General features: G+C 46.8%; 1 protein-coding gene across 1 annotated transcript in view; it reads left to right on the top strand.

The window, feature by feature from the left end:
- The window catches only part of LOC129708029 (dynein axonemal heavy chain 3-like), a 426,708-nt gene that overhangs the window by 65,318 nt on the left and 343,502 nt on the right, over positions 1–17,888 (top strand). The window contains exons 9-12 of the mRNA XM_055653570.1: positions 452–556; positions 3,546–3,676; positions 4,455–4,653; positions 13,123–13,326. Of these exons, the coding sequence (XP_055509545.1) occupies positions 452–556; positions 3,546–3,676; positions 4,455–4,653; positions 13,123–13,326 (639 nt within the window). The remainder of the gene's footprint in view (positions 1–451; positions 557–3,545; positions 3,677–4,454; positions 4,654–13,122; positions 13,327–17,888) is intronic.

A 17,888-nucleotide genomic window follows, 5' to 3' on the forward strand; every position in this document is an offset into this window, starting at 1 on the left:
GTGGGCTGTGACGGTGTGGGCATGGTGGGCTGTGTCGGTGTGGGCATGGTGGGCTGTGTCGGTGTGGGCTGTGTCGGTGTGGGCATGGTGGGCTGTGTCGGTGTGGGCATGGTGGGCTATGTCGTCAGGGCTGTGGGTGTGGTGGTGGGCTGTGTCGGTGTGAACAGGGTGGGCTGTGTCGGTGTGGATGTGGGCTGTGTCGGTGTGGGCATGGTGGGGCATGGTGGGCTGTGTCGGTGTGGGCATGGTGGGCTATGTCGGTGTGGGCATGGTGGGCATGGTGGGCAGTGTCGGTGTGGATGTGGGCTGTGTCGGTGTGGATGTGGGCTGTGTTGGTGTGGACATGGGGCTGTGTCGGTGTGGGCTGTGTCGGTGTGGGCATGGTGGGCTGTGATGCTATAATCAATACAATAATGTTGACTGAAAGGCACAAGTTTTTCCCCCTGCTTAGGAAATTGAGGATATGTACACCACTGCCATTAAGAAGGCAATCCTTGACTATGTGCTGTTAGACCCAGTGGAACAAGAGAGGCTCGGCATCGAACTTCCTCCTAAGGTAGGAAAGAAATGTCCAATCATCAGAATGTGTGAGGAAATTTTGATAGCGTTTTTATGAATGGAAAAGTAGAAACTCACTGGAGATGTTGAATAACGCTGCCTCGGCAAGGCCAGCAGCAGAATCAAGGTCGAATCACACCCCGGCCACTCCCTCTTCTCCCCATCGGGCAAAAGGTATAGACGTGTGAAAACGCACACCTCCAGATTCAGGGACAGTTTCTTCCCGCCTGTTACTGAACCATCTACCACAACCAGAGAGCAGTGCTGACCCTCGGACTATCTTTGATCGGACTTTACTGGCTTTACTTTGCACTAAACGTTATTCGCTTATCATGTATCTGTGCACTGTGAATGGCTCGATTGTAATCATGTATTGTCTTTCCACTGACTGGTTAGCACGCAACATAAGGCTTTTTACTGTACCTCAGTACACGTGACAATAAACTGTACCTCAGTACACGTGACAATAAACTAAACTAAACTAAACTAATAATTGATAGTATTTTCATTCACTCGAATTCCTAAGACTGGAGCCAGTATTTTATCACAAAGCTATGGAATACTGGTGTTGAGGCTTCCACATCCAATGGGGTACAGCTATGGAGGGACATGGGGATGGAAATTCCTTCCACAACTCCAAAACCAAGGCACAGCGGTAGAGTTGCTGCCTTACAGCGCCAGTACCCGGGTTCCATCCTAACTACAGGTGCTGTCTGTACAGGGTTTGTACGTTCTCCCACTAACCTTGCGGCTTTTCTCCAAGATCTTCGTTTTCCAACTACACTCCAAAGATGTACATGTTTGTAGGTTATTTGACTTGGTGAAATGGTAAATTGTCCCCCGTGTGTGTGGGAGTGTTAATGTGTGGGGATTACTGGTCAGCGCGGACTCGGTGGGTCGAAGGGCCTGTTTCTGCGCTGTATCTCTAAACTAAAGGAAAGCAAACTAAACCTCAATGGGCAAGCTTCCTATTCAGCATCTGGAACAAAACCCAAACACATCAAACAAATGCAACCACCGAGTTTGGTGACAGTATTCATGGTGCAGGAGAAATTAAAATTGTGCCACAATTATATTTACATTATCCATATTTAAAATGAGGATAATTCTTCTACAGATTGACAATGCATTTGGCGAATAGCAGAATATAGAAATGATCATGGTTTAGTTTAGTTTAGATATACAGCGCAGCAACAGGTCCATCGGCCCACCGAGTCCGCGCCGGCCAGCGATCCCCCTACACCAACACTAGCCTATACACTAGGGACAATTTACAATCTAACAAAGCTAATTAACCTACAAACCGAAGGGAGGCCACGCGTAAATTCGAGGAGCACCCGGAGAAAACGCACGCAGGTCACGGGGAGAAGGTGCAAACTCCGTACAGACAGCGCCCGTAATCGGGATGGAACCCCGGTGGGTCTCTGGCGATGTACGGCAGCAACTCTACCGTGGTCCGTATCATTGTACCAGTACCAAAATATGCCTCCCCAGCCTGTCTGAATGACTACCGTCCGGTGGCCCTTACCTCGGTAGTCATGAAATGCTTTGAGAGGCTGGTGAAGAATCACATCTGCACCTTCCTCCCTCGGAACATGGACCCGTTGCAGTTTGCATACCGTCCGAACAGATCCACGGACGATGCGGTCTCCCAGGTCTTGCACACCGCTCTCTCCCATCTGGACAGCCAGAAGGGGGGCTACGTGAGGATGCTGTTCATAGACTACAGTTCAGCCTTCAACACGATAGTCCCCACCAGACTGGCCAGGAGGCTAATGGAATTGGGGCTCAACACCTCCCTGTGTGCCTGGGTCCTGGACTTTCTCACCGCCAGGCCCCAGGTAGTCAAGATGGGAGGGAATACATCGAAGTCCCTCACCCTGAGCACAGGATCGCCCCAGGGTTGCGTCCTCAGCCCCCTATTGTACTCCCTGTACACACATGACTGTGTGGCTAGGTTCAGCTCCAATTCAATAATTAAGTTTGCTGATGACACTGTGGTGGTGGGCCTGATCTCAGACAACGATGAGAAGGCCTACCGGGAGGAGGTGGCTGATCTAGCACTCTGGTGCCAGGATAACAGCCTCCTCTTGAACATCAAAAAAACGAAGGAGCTGATCATGGACTTTAGGAGGGCACATCATCCGAGGACGTACACTCCATTGAGTATAAATGGGGATCCTGTGGATAGGGTGAACTGTTTTAAATATCTGGGAGTCCACATCTCTGAGGATATGACATGGGCATCACACGCCTCAGCACTCGTGAGTAAGGCAAGGCAGCGCCTTTACCACCTCAGGCAATTGAGGAAATTCAGAGTGTCTCCGAGGATCCTTCAGTGCTTCTACGCAGCGGCGGTGGAAAGCATCTTGTCCGGGAATATTACCATCTGGTTTGGGAATTGCTCTGCCAAGGACAAGAAGGCTCTGCAGAGAGTAGTGCGTTCGGCCGAACGCACTATGGGAACTTCACTCACCCCCCTGCAGGAACTATACAACAGGAGGTGCAACTCCAGAGCAAACAAAATCATGAGAGACCCCTTCCACCCCTGCAATGGACTGTTCCAGCTGCTACGGTCAGGCAAACGCCTCCGTTGCCATGCGGTGAGAACGGAGAGGTTGAGATGGAGTTTCTTCCCAGAGGCAATTCGGACTGTAAACGCCTATCTCACCAGGGACTAACTCTACAGAACGTTTTTCCTTCCATTATTTATTATGTAAAAGAATATGTGTGTTATGATTGTGTTTATAATTTGTTTGGTTGTTTTGTTGTTTGTCTTTTGCACAAAAGTCCGCGAGCATTGCCGCTTTCATTTCACTGCACATCTCGTATGTGTATGTGACAAATAAACTTGACTTGACTTGACTTGACTTGACCGCTGTATGGGTGGATATGACCACCGATCAATAACCACCAATGGCCATGCTTTGCATCTTTACTTTCTTCATCTCCTGGCGCTTGCTGCAACTTGTTTTATTTGTTTGTAGGCGTCAGAGACTGCTGGCAGGGAGAGGTTTCCATGGCATGAAAGCATAGAAGGTGCACGTCTCAAGATCAAAGATACCTTGTACATCACTCACCCAGTCATGTCTATAATGCTGCTCAACTTTCAGACCAGGTAACCACTTAATTTTCACCAATGCCTTAAAATGGCCTGAGTCAGGAAGGGCTTGAGACTGTTATTGAATATGAAAAAGGGATTTACCCCAAAACATTGCTTGTGTTGAGACTCACTGTTATGGTGCATGTAGTGTGTTTTTGGGGGTTATTTTAACTAGTGTCAGTGTGTGGGGATCACTGGTCGGCACGGACTAGGTGGGCTGAAGGGTGTGTTACCACGTTGTTTCTCTGAAGTAAACTGAGCAAAGTAAACGTTATCATTTTGCATCCATACAATCTCTGTTCAAAAATGTAGTTGTGTTGCTTCTTACCTTGGCAGAGAAACGCCCACTCCCATGACATCAGACTGAAGAAAGGTCTCGACCCGAAACCTCACCCATTCCTTCTCTGACCCGCTGAGTTACTCCAGCATTTTGTGTCTATCTTCGGTGTAAACCAGCATCTGCAGTTCCTTCCTACACTGTGCGTCTACCTGATGTGTTCATTGTTGCATTTTGTTGACCATTTTCACATATACTTTATAGATGAGGGTGGTGAATCTGTGGAATTCTTTGCCACAGAAGGCGGTGGAGGCCAAGTCAATGGATATTTTTAAGGCAGCGATAGATAAATTCTTGATTAGTACGGGTTGCAGAGGTTATGTGGAGACGGCATGAGAATGGAGTTAGGAGGGAGAGATAGATCAGCCATGATTGAATGGCGAAGTAGACTTAATGGGCCGAATGGCCCAATTCTGTTCCTATCACATGACGTCATTGGTTGTTTGTCTGTTTTAGATACAGGAACTTCAGACTGATTGAAATCCAGCCCCTGGAGCAGCTTTTCCCCTTCACCCTTGATCAGCTAATTAACCACGTTGCCATGGTTACGAAGACCAGGGTAACCACTTTGCGGGATCTATGGCTGACGGATTGCTGTGATATAATCGGTGAAAACAGGGAGAAGGTGGAGTCCTGGATGCCCCAGGATAATGAGGTACCCGCCATCTTGCATTATTTCCATTACGCAATAATAAGTGTGAACGGCCAGGGATCTATTATGCTGACAAATTCACAAGTTGTAGGAGTAGAATTAGGCTAGTTCATTCCATCGCGTCCACTCCAACATTCAATCATGGCTGATTTCTGCCTCCTAATCCCATTCTCCTGCCTTCTCCCCATAACCCCATTGACACCCATTCCAATCAAGAATTAGTCTATCTCTGCCGTAATAATATCCACTGACAGCTTCCACAACCTTCTCTGGTAATGAGTTCCACAGATTAACTACCCTCTGACTAAAGAGGATCCTCCTCGACTCCTTTTTAAAAGAGTGCTCTATAATTCTGAGGCTGTGACCTCTGGTCGTAGACTCTCCCACCAGTGGAAACATCTTTTCCACATCCACTGTATCTATGCCTTTCTGTAAGTTTCAATAAGATGCCCTCTCAACCTTGTAAACTCCAGCGAGTAGAGGCCAAGTGCTGTCAAACGCTGACCACCTCAGCCTCCTTCAATCAATCGATCAGGGTGGCACGGTGGCACAGCGGTAGAGTTGCTGCCTTACAGCACTTGCAGCGCCTGAGACCCGGGTTCGATCCTGACTAAGGCGCTGTCTGCACGGAGTTTGTACGTTCTCCCCGTGACTGCGTGGGTTTCTCAGAGATTCGGTTTCCTTCCACACTACAAAAGACGTACCAGTTTGTAGGTTCATTAACATGGCATGATTGTAAATTGTCCCTAGTGTGTGTAGGATCGTGTTAGTGTGCGGGGATCACTGGTCTGTGCGATCCCCGAATGTTGCTGCATTTCTAAACTGAACTAAACTAAATCCATCAATCAATCAATCATTTAATCAGAAGCCTCAACCCTCTGAGCTCTGACTGGCAGTCGTACCCAAGACTGACCCAAATGTCACCCACACTAAAGCACTTGTGGTATGTTAATCCCATGGCAACCGTAAGGCTATCACCTCGATGAAGGACATGTCGGACTCATAGAGTGATACAGTGAGCAAACAGGCCCTTTGACCCAACTTGCCTACACTGACCAACATGTCTCATCTCCACTAGTCCCACCTGCCTGCGTTTGGTCCATATCTCTCTAAACCTGTCCTATCCATGCACCTGTCTAATTGTTTCTAAAATGTTTGGATAGTCCCTGCCTCAACCATCTCCTCTGGCAGCTTGTTCCATACACATAAGGTACCCTTCAGACTCCGATAAAATCTTTCCCCTTAACCTTAAAACTATGTGCCCCACTGGGCAAGAGACCTTTCATGATTTGTACATCCCTATCATCCCTCATCCTCCTGCGCTCCAAGGAATAAAGTCCCAACTTGCTCAACTTCTCCCTATAACGCTAGCCCTCGAGTCCTGGCAACATCCCCGTGAATCTTGTCTGCATCCTTTCCTCTCACATGGTCCCCAGAACACAACACTGTAAAAGGTCTGTGCAACCGAAGAGGAGATTCAGGTATTGGGGTTTCAGTGGCTAGTACCCTCTGACAACCATCTTCTCTCTCCTTCACTGTCCACCTACCCTTCCCTTCCACCCCTCTAATCTGAAGTCTTGTTCTTCATTGTATCTGTTTCCCCCATTTCCACCGATCTCTATTGAGCCCTTCATCCCAAGCCACAGGTGAGAGGAGAGGGCGCAATGTGGCACGGTGGCGCGGCAGTAAAATTGTTGCCTTACAGCACCAGAGAGCCGGGTTTGATCCTGGCTACGGGTGCTGTCGGTACAGAGTTTGTACATTCCCACCGCGACCTGTGTGGGTTTTATATAGGTGCTCCGGTTTCCTCCCACACTTCAAAGACGTACAGGTTTGTAGGTTAATTGGTTTTGATTAAATTGTAAATTGTCCCTAGTGTGTAGGACAGTGTGCGGGGATCGCTGGTCAGCACGGACTCGGTGGGCCGAAGGGCCTGTTTCTGTGCTGTATCTCTAAACTAAACTAAATCTAAAGTTAAGAGAAAGAAAGCAAAGGCAGTGAAGAGCTGCCTGGGTCAGTTTCAAAAAATTAAATCGGGTATGTTCTGTTCAATTTTAGTTTAGTTTAGTTTAGTGATACAGTGTGGAAACAGTTCCTTCGGCCCACTGAGTCCACGCCGACCAGTAATCCCCGCACACTAACACTAATCCTACACACACAAGAGGCAATTGGACAATGCAGTCTTCGGGGAGGAAGCGGCCGCTTCAGTCCAAGCCGCTGAAGAATGTACACCCGACGCCGATGATCCAGCTTCGCGGCAAGAGGGCCTGAAAACATCGGGTTGGCTGAGGAGGCCACATATAGACCCCGACCTCGGGTGGGCTATGAGGGGGAGAACTGGATATTTTTTAGTGCCATCCCTCACAGTGAATTCTGCTGTGGGGGGACGTTTCTTGTTGATTTCTATAGTGTACTGTTCTGTGTCTTTTTTTCTTTTTCTTTTTTATTTTGTATGGATTTATTGCAATTTAAAAGTGCGTAAATATAACAAACAAGCCAATTAACCTACAAACCTGTACGTCTTTGGAGTGTGGGAGGAAACTGAAGATCTTGGAGAAAACACACGTGGTCACGGTGAGAATGTACAAACTCCGTACAGACAGCACCTGTAGCCAGGATCGAACCCGGGTTCTCGGCACTGCAAATGCTGTTAGGCAGCAACTCTACCGCTGTGCCACTATGCCGCCCCTAATGTTGAAGAATATTTGCATTTAAACAAACGCATTGGATTTTACCCTTTGTACCACCAGATGCGGTATAATGTGGATCAATTTGAGGTTATCCACTTTGGTGGCAAGAACAGTGTTATATTCCGGACAGTAGAATAAACAATAACTTACACGCAGGCTGGCTGGATCACAAGAGAGTTTTATTACCAAACATTCCCTACTTATATACAAGACTAGCTCATTAGCATATAATGAATATGCATGAATACATTACACTGCTCTCCTTTTTTAAGTATTAAATCTTACACAGTTACAATTTTCTTGTTATGATACTTGATTTAAACCAGTTTTCATTCAATTTTAAATGATAACACAATATATTTATTTTACATATTTACACATTTTCATTCTACCTAGACAGCGAGTTACTTAACTTAAAAACCTAATCTGACTACTGGTTTACGGATCCTGCCTGATCGTCTAACAGTAACAGGTGTAACAGGTTTAGGAGTTGACTCAACTGTAGACTTGTTTGGCTCTGTTTTAGTACTCTGACTTTGACCAGAGGAATCTGTTTTAATCCATCAGGCTATTAAACCTGGCTCGGACAAAACTCTGATTATTAATAACCACTTTCTGTTATTTGCACTTTACCAGTTTATTTATTCATGTGTGTATATATTTATATCATGGTATATGGACGCATTCATCTGTTTTGTAGTAAATGCCTACTATTTTCTGTGTGCTTAAGTAAAGCAAGAATGTCATTGTCCTATACAGGGACACATGACAATAAACTCACTTGAACTTGAACTTGAACTTGTTTCTTTGTCTGTACTAACTGAACTTTGTGTTTCAATCATAGTTGGCTCTTCCAACTCACTTTCTGATAAAGACTCAGGGATTAGGACTTCATGCTCCGTTTTTGGTTCATCTTTGGCTGGAATCATTTGATCAACATGAACACTTTTGATCCTATCTCCAACTTCAACTAAGTATCTTTTTGTTCTACACACTTCCACTATTTTCCCAACGTCCCATTTGTCTCTACTGGACTTGTTGGGAGGACTGAGAACACAAACCTGCTCATCTGGCTTGAAGTACCTCTCCTTTTTGTGGGAGTCGAAGTGACGCTTTTGGCTTAACTGTTTTTGTTCAACTCTCAAAGCCAAATTGGGTTGAACTAGACTTAGGCGTATTCTTAGCCTTCACTTCATCAACAGTTCTGCAGGTGAGTGACCTGTTGTTGTGTGTTGTGTGGTTCTGTACTTCAGCAAGAAACTAACCAAATGATGTTTCATGCTGAGCTTTGAACTACTCTGCAAAACCTGTTTCTTGAGAGCATCTTTGACAACTCTAACAGACCTTTCCGCCGCCCCGTTGGAGGCTGGATGGTATGGGGGAACAAGTGTGTATTTTACACCATTCCGCTGCATGAACTCTTTGAACCGTTCTGAACGAAACTGTGGCCTGTTATCAGAAACAAGTTCTTCCGGTAAGCCATGGCATGTAAAAATTGATCTCAACTCATCTATGGTACACTCAGTAGTAGTGCTTGACCCCATTTCTCACCAGTGACTCGATGTCACTGTCAATACCAGGCCAATTACACAAACCTTCTGGCATTTGACTTCATGCTTACTCTGCCAGGATGTTCGGCATGAAGTTCATTCATAATTTTGTTTCTCAAAGACCCTGGTACAACCACTCTGCAACTCCAGTTAATGCATCCCTGCTCACATGATAATTTATGGCATTGATTATGGAAAGGCTTCAGCTCTGAGTTCAGAACTGAGTTCAATCCACTATCGATTTCAGTCCAACTGTTCAATGTCTGTTCATAGACTCTCTTCAGCACAGTATCTTTCTCTGTTTCTGCTGCAATTTCTGTTGCACTCACTGGAAAGTCATCATCTACAACTTGCAGTGTATAGATTGAGTTCTCACTTCCCACTTCAGAGTTCTCAAGGGGCAGCCGGGACAACGCATCTGCAACTGCGTTGCACTTGGAGCTTCTCTACTCAACCTTGTGGTCATACTGGAACAGCAAAATTGCCCAGCGCTGCTTCCTTGATGCCGCCATGGAAGGTATAGCTGACAAGTATCCCTAGTAGTGGATTGTGATCAGTTACCAGAGTGAATGGTCTGCCGAGAAGAAACTGATGGAATTTCTTGATTCCAAACACGATGCTGAGTGCTTCCTTTTCTATCTGTGCATAATTGCGTTCACTAGATGATAGGGTGCGGGATGCAAAAGCAATAGGCTTTTCCTGTCCATCATTCATTACGTGGGAGATCACTGCACCTACACCATAACTTGAAGCATCACAAGCAAGTTTCATCTCACGTGTAGTGTGATAGTGAACAAGAAGTTTGTCACTTGTCAAGTTTTCCTTGCAGATGTCATATGCACGTTGCTGTTCCTTACCCCACGTCCATTTCACGTCTTTTTGTAGCAGATGATGTAGTGGCTTTAGCACAGTTGCTAATCTGGAAGGAATTGTGCATAGAACTGCACCATCCCAAGGAATGATCGTAACTCTGACACATTGTTGCGTTTTGGAGCATTCACTATTGCTTCAACTTTTGCTTTCACTGGGCGAAGTCCATTGGCGTCTACCTTGAGTCCAAGGTAGACCACCTCTGACTGTGCAAATGCACATTTACTTTGTCGCAGTTTGATATTGTAGCAGTTCAGTCGCATGAGAACTTGCTCAAGAATTTCCAGATGTTCTACCATGCCTTCTGTGAATATCAATAGGTCATCCTGGTTGCACACACAGTGCGGAATGCCTTGTAACATTTGATCCGTGACAGACTGAAACATTTTTGGGGATGATTTCACACCATAGGGCAGCTTTGTATATGAATACAAGCCCTTTTGTGTGTTGATAATCAAGTACTGCTGACTTTCCTTGTCAACATTGAGTTGGGCATAAGCGTGAGACTAATCCAATTTAGTGAAGACTCTTGCTCTGCTAAGTTCTGCGTATAGATCTTGCGAGGTTGGTAACGGATATTGTTCGTCATCAACGTCTTGGTTGATTGTGACTTTGTAGTCACCACATAGTCGAACAGTTTTGTCAGCCTTGGGTACGGCCACAGTTGGCGTTGCTCAGTTACTCTGGTCTGTCTTCACGAGTACTCCATTACGCTCTAACCTGTCGAGTTCTTCCTCCACTTGTTGCTTTAGTGCATATGGTACAGATCTTGGTCGACAATACACAGGCCTCACATCTTCCTTAAGTCGAATGTGTGCAGAGTACCCTGTTATTCCCGTGTAACTGTCGGCAAAAATGTCTGCATGTTTGCTCATGACGTTTTCAAGATGTGATTTGGACAAATCAGCGCTGAAAATGTTCTTCCAGTCTAATTCTATTCTACTGGGCCAATCCTTTCCAAGGAGGGTTGGTTTATTTCTGTAGCTGGCCACTATGATGAGCAGTGTTACTGACTGACCATTATGCTGAACTTTACAGTTCATTTGTCTGCATGTCTCCAGAACTTCACCCGAGTAGGGTCTCAGCTTGACCTTACTCTCAAACAATGGTATTTGTGGGAACTTTGTTTCGTACAGGTCTCTGCTAATGACCGAACAATCTGCTGCTGTGTCAATACACATATCGATTAACTGTTCATTGATCATTAGTTTAGTTTGAAAGTTCTTACCTTGGCTGGTTGTAGGCTTATAGATGTTGGTTGCATAAATGTGTACAACCCAAGTTCATTTTCATCTGGGTTCATCAAGTTATGAACTCCTCTTCGGTGTTGTTGCTTGATTCCCGCAGATTGTTGGTTTCCTGTTTTAAGCTCGGCCCGACATGCTGAGGCGATGTGGCCTTTCTTCTGGCAGTTATAGCACTTGGCCATTTTGAACTGACAAAATTGGGATGAGTGATGACCGTTGCAACGATAACAACTGGCTGAACTCGGCTCCACGCCCCATACTGTTGGTTTAGTGCCTCTTGGTTTGGCCATAGGCACTGCCTTGTGACTGTAAACGGCCACTGCAGTCCATGGTGGACGAAACTCCCGAGCATTCTTTGATGCCATCTCCATTGTGGTAGCAATCTTGCATGCTTCCTCGAATGTGAGATCTGGATTGTTCATCAGTTTGGACTGAATTCATTCATCCACTAGACCAAACAAATCTGTCTCGTAGTGCGTGTCCAAGAAAGGGTCCAAAGTTACAGTGTACAGTTAAGTTTTTCAAGACAACAATGTAATCATTGATTGACTCATTCTGTTTCTGGTTTCGAGTGCCAAATTTATAGCTTACTGCAATGTCCAGAGGCTTTGGGTTGAAGTGCTCCTCCAACCTATTTATAATGTCATTGATTGGCACGTCTTTTGCCTTTAAGGGTGTAAGGAGATTCACGAGTGTGCCGTACACTTCAGGACTGATCTCCGTGAGCAGAATTGCTTTCATGCGTTCGTAAATGGCCTTATTTGTTTCAGTCACTATCTCTCCTTCACCACTCATCTCCAATATATTGTTTGCCGTGAAAAACATGTTTGCTCTCCCCATGTAGGAGCTGAATGGCTCTCTACTCTTCTCAAAGGTTCCAAGGTTCCCAATGTAGCCTGTGGACGCTGCCATCATGCCGTTCTCCTTAGCTGTACACTCCCAAGGATGACATCTTGCCACGTAGACACAACATAGAGATAGCCTGAGAAACTCTTGCCAATTTCTCCAGCTGCTGTTTTACTGCAGCCCCCTGCCTACAAGGATCTGCAGGCCTCCCGTGTCTAGCTCGCAAACAACTGTGACACAACTCCGTATTGACTGTTTAAACTGTTAAACAATCCTGCGTGTTGTAAAACAGTCCTGCACTGTATTTAAAGGATGAGTTCACAAACTCGATCCCATCCTCGTCGCCAATTTTGTTATATTCCGGACAGTAGAATGAACAATAAATTACACACAGGCTGCCTGGATCACAAGAGAGTTTTATTACCCAACATTCCCTACTTATATACAAGACCAACTCATTAGCATGTAATGAATATGCATGAATACATTACAAACAGGAAGGCAAATTATTATCTGAATGGTGTCAGGTTAGGAAAACGAAGTGCAACAAGACCTGGGTGTCCTTGTACATCAGTCACTGAAAGTAAGCATGCAGGTACAGCAGGCAGTGAAGAAAGCAAATGGTATGTTGGCCTTCATAACGAGAGGAGTTGAGTATAGGAGCAAAGAGGTCCTTCTGCAGTTGTACAGGGCCCTGGTGAGGCCACACCTGGAGTATTGTGTGCAGTTTTGGTCTCCTAATTTGAGGAAGGACAGTCTTGCTATTGAGGGAGTGCAGCGTAGGTGCAGCATACAAGGTATGTCACATGCTGAGAGAATTAAGCGGCTGGGTTTGTATAATCTGGAGTTTAGAAGGATGAGAGGGTATCTTATTAAAACAGATAAGATTATTAAGAGTTTGAACACGCTAGAGGCAAGAAACATGTTCCCGATGTTGGGGGAGTTCAGAACCAGGGGCCACAGTTGAAGAATAAGGGGTAGGCCATTTAGAACTGAGATCAAGAAAAACCTTTTCACCCAGAGAGTTGTGAATCTGTGGATTTCTCTGCCTCAGAAAAACAGTGGAGGCCAATTCACTGGATGCATTCAAAAGAGAGTTAGAAAGGATTAGCGGAATCAAGGGGTATGGGGAGAAGACAGGATGATTGTGGATGATCAGTCATGATCATATTGAATGGCGGTGCTGGCTCAAAGGGCCGAATGGCCTCCCCTGCACCTATTGTCTATGTATCTATGTAAATATTGAAGGTCTTCCCGATGTTGTTGCAGGAGGTGAGAATGAAGAAGATGGATCACTTCTTTGCCAGCGTTGCCACCCTCATGTCCAATCTCCTGCGCAGCATAGTGGAGGCATCTCTCACGGAATTGGTACACATGTTTGAAAAGTACCGGATTGGGAACAGATATGAAGGAGAGTATCCCACTGATACCCTTGGACTTCCTGTCAAACCTCATCCCATAATCATCTTTATGGTGAGTGGAGATTCCTTGAATCATGTGCAATGTGGTGGACATTTACACCCTGGCAAAAAGGTTCTGACTGTCTACCCTATCTTTGCCTCTCATAATTGTATGTACTTCTATCAGGTCTCCCCTCAACCTTCGACGTTCCAGAGACAACTTGGGGGGCAGAAGGATGTGTTTCCTTGCTGTGTCAATCAATCAATCTCCCGTATATTGGCGAGACCAAGCGCAGGCTCAGCGATTGTGTCGCTGAACACCTCCGCTCAGTCCACCTTAATCTACCTGGTATCCCGTTTGTTAAACACTTTAACTCCCCCTCCCATTCCCACACTGACCTTATTGTCCAGAGCCTCCTCCATTGTCAGAGTGAAGCCCAGCGCAAATTGGAGGAACAGCACCTCATATTTAGTTTGGGCAGTTTACACCCCAGCGGTATGAATATTGATTTCTCTCACTTCAAGTAACCCTTGCTTTCTCTCTCTCTCCAGCCCTCTCCCTTCCCAGTTCTCTGACCAGTCTGACTGTCCACTTGATTACATTTTTATCCTTATACTGTATACTCCGTTGTCACCTTCTCCTAGCTAACATGGTACATTTTCCTTCAGCTTCATCCCCTCTGATATCTCATTTTCACACCCTACACTTCCTTATCTCTGTGCCTCCCTCTTCCCCGACTTTCAGTTTGAAGAAGGGTCTCGACCCCAAACGTCGCCCATTCCTTCTCTCCAGAGATGTTGCCTGACCAGCTGAGTTACTCCAGCATTTTGGTGGCAAGAACAGGAAGGCAGGTTATTATCTGATTGGTGTCAGATTAGGAGAAGGGGAGGTGCAACGAGACCTGGGGGTCCTTGTACATCAGTCTCTGAAAGTAAGCATGCAGGTACAGCAGGCAGTGAAGAAAGCTAATGGCATGCTGTCCTTCATTGCGAGAGGATTTGACTTTAGGAGCAAGGAGGTCCTACAGCAGTTGTACAAGGCCCTGGTGAGGCCGCACTTAGAGTATTGTGTGCAATTTTGGTCTCTTAATTTGAGGAAGAACATTCTTGCTATTGAGGGAGTGCAGCCTAGGTTCACCAGGTTAATTCCCATGATGGCGGGACTGACATATGATGAAAGACTGGGTCAACCTGGCTTGTATTCACTGGTATTTAGAAGGATGAGAGGGAATCTTATAGAAACATATACAATTCTTAAAGGATTGGACAGGCTAGATGCAGGAAAAAAGTTCCCGATGTTGGGGGTCCAGATCCAGGGATCATAATTTAAGAATAAGTCGTAGGCCATTTTGGACTGAGATGAGGAAAAACGTTTTCACGCAGAGAGTTGTGAATCTGTGGAATTCTCTGTCACAGAAGGTAGTGGAGGCCAATTCACTGGATGTTTTCAAGATAGAGTTAGATTTAGCTCTTAGGGTTAAAGGAATCAAGGGATATGGGGAAAAAGCAGGAATGGATACTGATTTTAGATTATCAGCCATGATCGTATTGAATGGCGGTGTTAGCTCGAAGGGCCGAATGACCTACTCCTGCACCTATTTTTCTATGTTTCTATCTTCGGAGTAAACCAGTGTATTCTTCCTACACAAATCTCAGGAGTACAGCATGTTTTGTTTTGACAGGGTATGTGTGTGGGGGGGGGGGGGGGGGGGGGGGGGGCAGGGGGGGGGATGGGGAAACTTAAAAATCTTTCCCCTGCACGGGAGACCCTACCTTTTCTATGTCGGGTCTCCGTTGTCGTTGGGGCTGCAACGTGGAGCGGCCTCCAGCAGGAACGACCTCGGGCTCCAGTGGCGGAGCTGGCCGAGTCTGGATTGGTTGGAGCGGTGGTGGCGCGCTGCTGTGACCCGACACCCCCGGAGATTCGGAGGCTCCAACCGCAGGTCTGGCAGACAGGAACACTGGGAGCCCGCGGGTCCCTGCTGGGAGACCACTTTTCGGGGCTTCCGCAACGGCGACATCTCTCGCCCGAGTTGCGGGGTTGAAGATTACCTGGAGCGGGGCCTTACATCACCGCCCCTTGCGGCTTGGAATGGCTGCGGGACTTTGCTAGCGCCCGCCGGGGGCTCCAACAACAAGACCCGGAGCGTGGACTTGCACCACCCGGCGTGGCTTTAATGGCCGCGGGACAATTACCATCGCCCGCCGGGGGCTTTGACTCTGACATCGGGGGGGGAGAGGGGAGTGCAGGGGAGGGATACGTTTTTGCCTTCCATCACAGCGAGGAGGAGCGCTGTGATGGATGTCTGTGTAAATTGTGTTGTGTCTTGGGTCTTTTTCATTTTGTATGTATGACTGCAGAAACATTTCATTTGGACATCAACAAGGTTCAAATGACAAATAAATTGTATTGTATTGTATTGTATTGTATGTGGCCTAGATTGCACTACTGCCTATAACGCAGTTTGGAAGCTTTTAAAGAACAACAGAAGGTAACTAGAAAGACAATACGGGGAGAAAAGATGAAATACGAAGGTAAGTTAGCTAATAATATAAAAGAGTTTCTTCAGATATAAAGAGTAAGAAAGAGGCAAGAATGGACATTGGACAACTGGAGAATGGTGCAGGAGAAGTGATAATGGGGAATAAAGAAATGGCTGAGGAGTTGAATAACTTTATTACATCAGTTTTCACAATTGGAAGATACACAATGGAATAATGGGAGGCTTTAGTCAACTTGTCTGGTTCATTTGCATAATTACTGAATGAAGCAAGCTGTGTAGACATGGCTTAAGAGAGAATGATACTATCTATTGTGGGAAGGAACTGCAGATGCTGATTTACACCAAAGATAGACACAAAGTGCTGGAGTAACTCAGCAGGACAAGCAGCATCTATGGAGAGAAGGAATGGGTGACATTTCGGGTCTAGACCCTTCTTCAGTCTGAAGAAACATCACCCATTCTATCGCCGGAGATGCTGCCTGTCCCGCTGAGTTGCTCTGGCATTTTGTATCTGTGTTTGCTGCTATCTAAGGTATTCTATGCAATAAACAGATAGACGATAGCCTGGAATTTAGCGAAGATCAAAAGAGGATGACTTGTTCTGCAGGGTTTTACCCTCGAGAGTGGAAAGGGAAAGGAAAGTGACAGTAATTTTTCTTCGGAGTCACGTGAATGACTACGTGAAGAACCCGTCCAGCACGCATGTGCGACATGAGCGTTCACGCAGTGCAACAGCGATGAACGGGAGTACAGGCGCTCCCGCTACAGCTTAAAAAAGACGGACCGTCAGGTAAGTTTATTCTGAGGTCGTATTTCGAAAAAAGTAGCTTTGCTTTGTCTCACCAGGTCGAGACAACTGGAAACATGAGCAAAACAAGGCAAGCAAAGAAGACCGCCCCCCGATCGACTCCCACAGAGGAGCGTTCCATCAGTGGGGGGCGAGAGGCGGCAGGACCGCAGACCCTGTGATCCGCTATTCCTGACACCGAGCCGAGCCCAGTCCCGCTAGCGCAGCCTGAGCAGCGGGCTGGAAGTAAATCAACACGGAAGACAAATCGGCCGGTAATGTCCAACACCTCCGACGAGGAGGGGCAGCAGAGACAGCCGCCTGAGCATGGGAGCAAATGCTCCAGCGAGACTTGCTTCGGGAGCTGCAGCAGTCTTGTCAAGGGAGTACAGGCACTCCCGCCACAGTGCCTCACAAGGCGCTGGCCATCGCTTCCCCCTCAGTCGAGGGCAGCGTTGGCGACCAGGGCTGGGCTGGTCAAGAAGAGGGGTCACTGGCCGAAGGTGTCGGGAGTACGCTTGGGGTACAGGACCAGGAAGAGCTGCTGGGTGTGGTAGACCGCTACGTGGCAGCTCCACGAGCAGGACGGCCATTAGAGCCAAAACTGGCGGCCAGCATTGATTACCTGTCCTTCAAGCCCCTACAAGAGCAGGTAGTCAATGAGGCACTAGAGCTGTATTCGGCCCCAGAAAATTGCGCCTCGCTCAAAGTGCCGGCCGTCAACAGCCAAATCTGGGGGCACGTTGGGCAGAACATCCGCAACCAAGAATTAAAATTAAAACGGATTCTCAGGCTCCTGACGTCAGCTCGTTCTGTGTGGATGGGGTGGAAATGACCACAAACCAGCAAGATACATTAGCTGTGCTGTGCAACACCCAATTCGAGATCAACAACCTCCGTAAGGAGATAATAAGACCTGCCCTCAACCCGAAATTCGCAGGGTTGTGCAAAACACCGGCCTCAGAGCCACAAATCCTGCTCTTCGGTAAGGACCTCTCTAAAAAAGTGAAGGACCTGGAAGAAGAGTCCAAAACATTCGGCCTCATGAGGGCAGGCCCCAGAACGAGCAGACCCACAAAACCCAAGTGGCAGTACCCCACCGCGTCCACCAGTCGATGTCAGCCTCATGGGACTGGAGAAAGCTCGATAACACCGAATGGATGTTAAATCCCAAAGCATTTGCTAATATTACAAAGCAATATGGCACGCCAGATATCAATCTATTTGCATCCAGACTAAATCACCAGGTTCCAATGTATGTCGCTTGGGAACCAGACCCTGAGGCAGCAGCGATAGATGCGTTTGCGCTGGACTGGGGAAAATTCTTCTTTTATGCTTTTCCTC

Source organism: Leucoraja erinacea, chromosome 22 (assembly GCF_028641065.1).
Source record: "Leucoraja erinacea ecotype New England chromosome 22, Leri_hhj_1, whole genome shotgun sequence".
NCBI lineage: Eukaryota > Metazoa > Chordata > Chondrichthyes > Rajiformes > Rajidae > Leucoraja > Leucoraja erinaceus.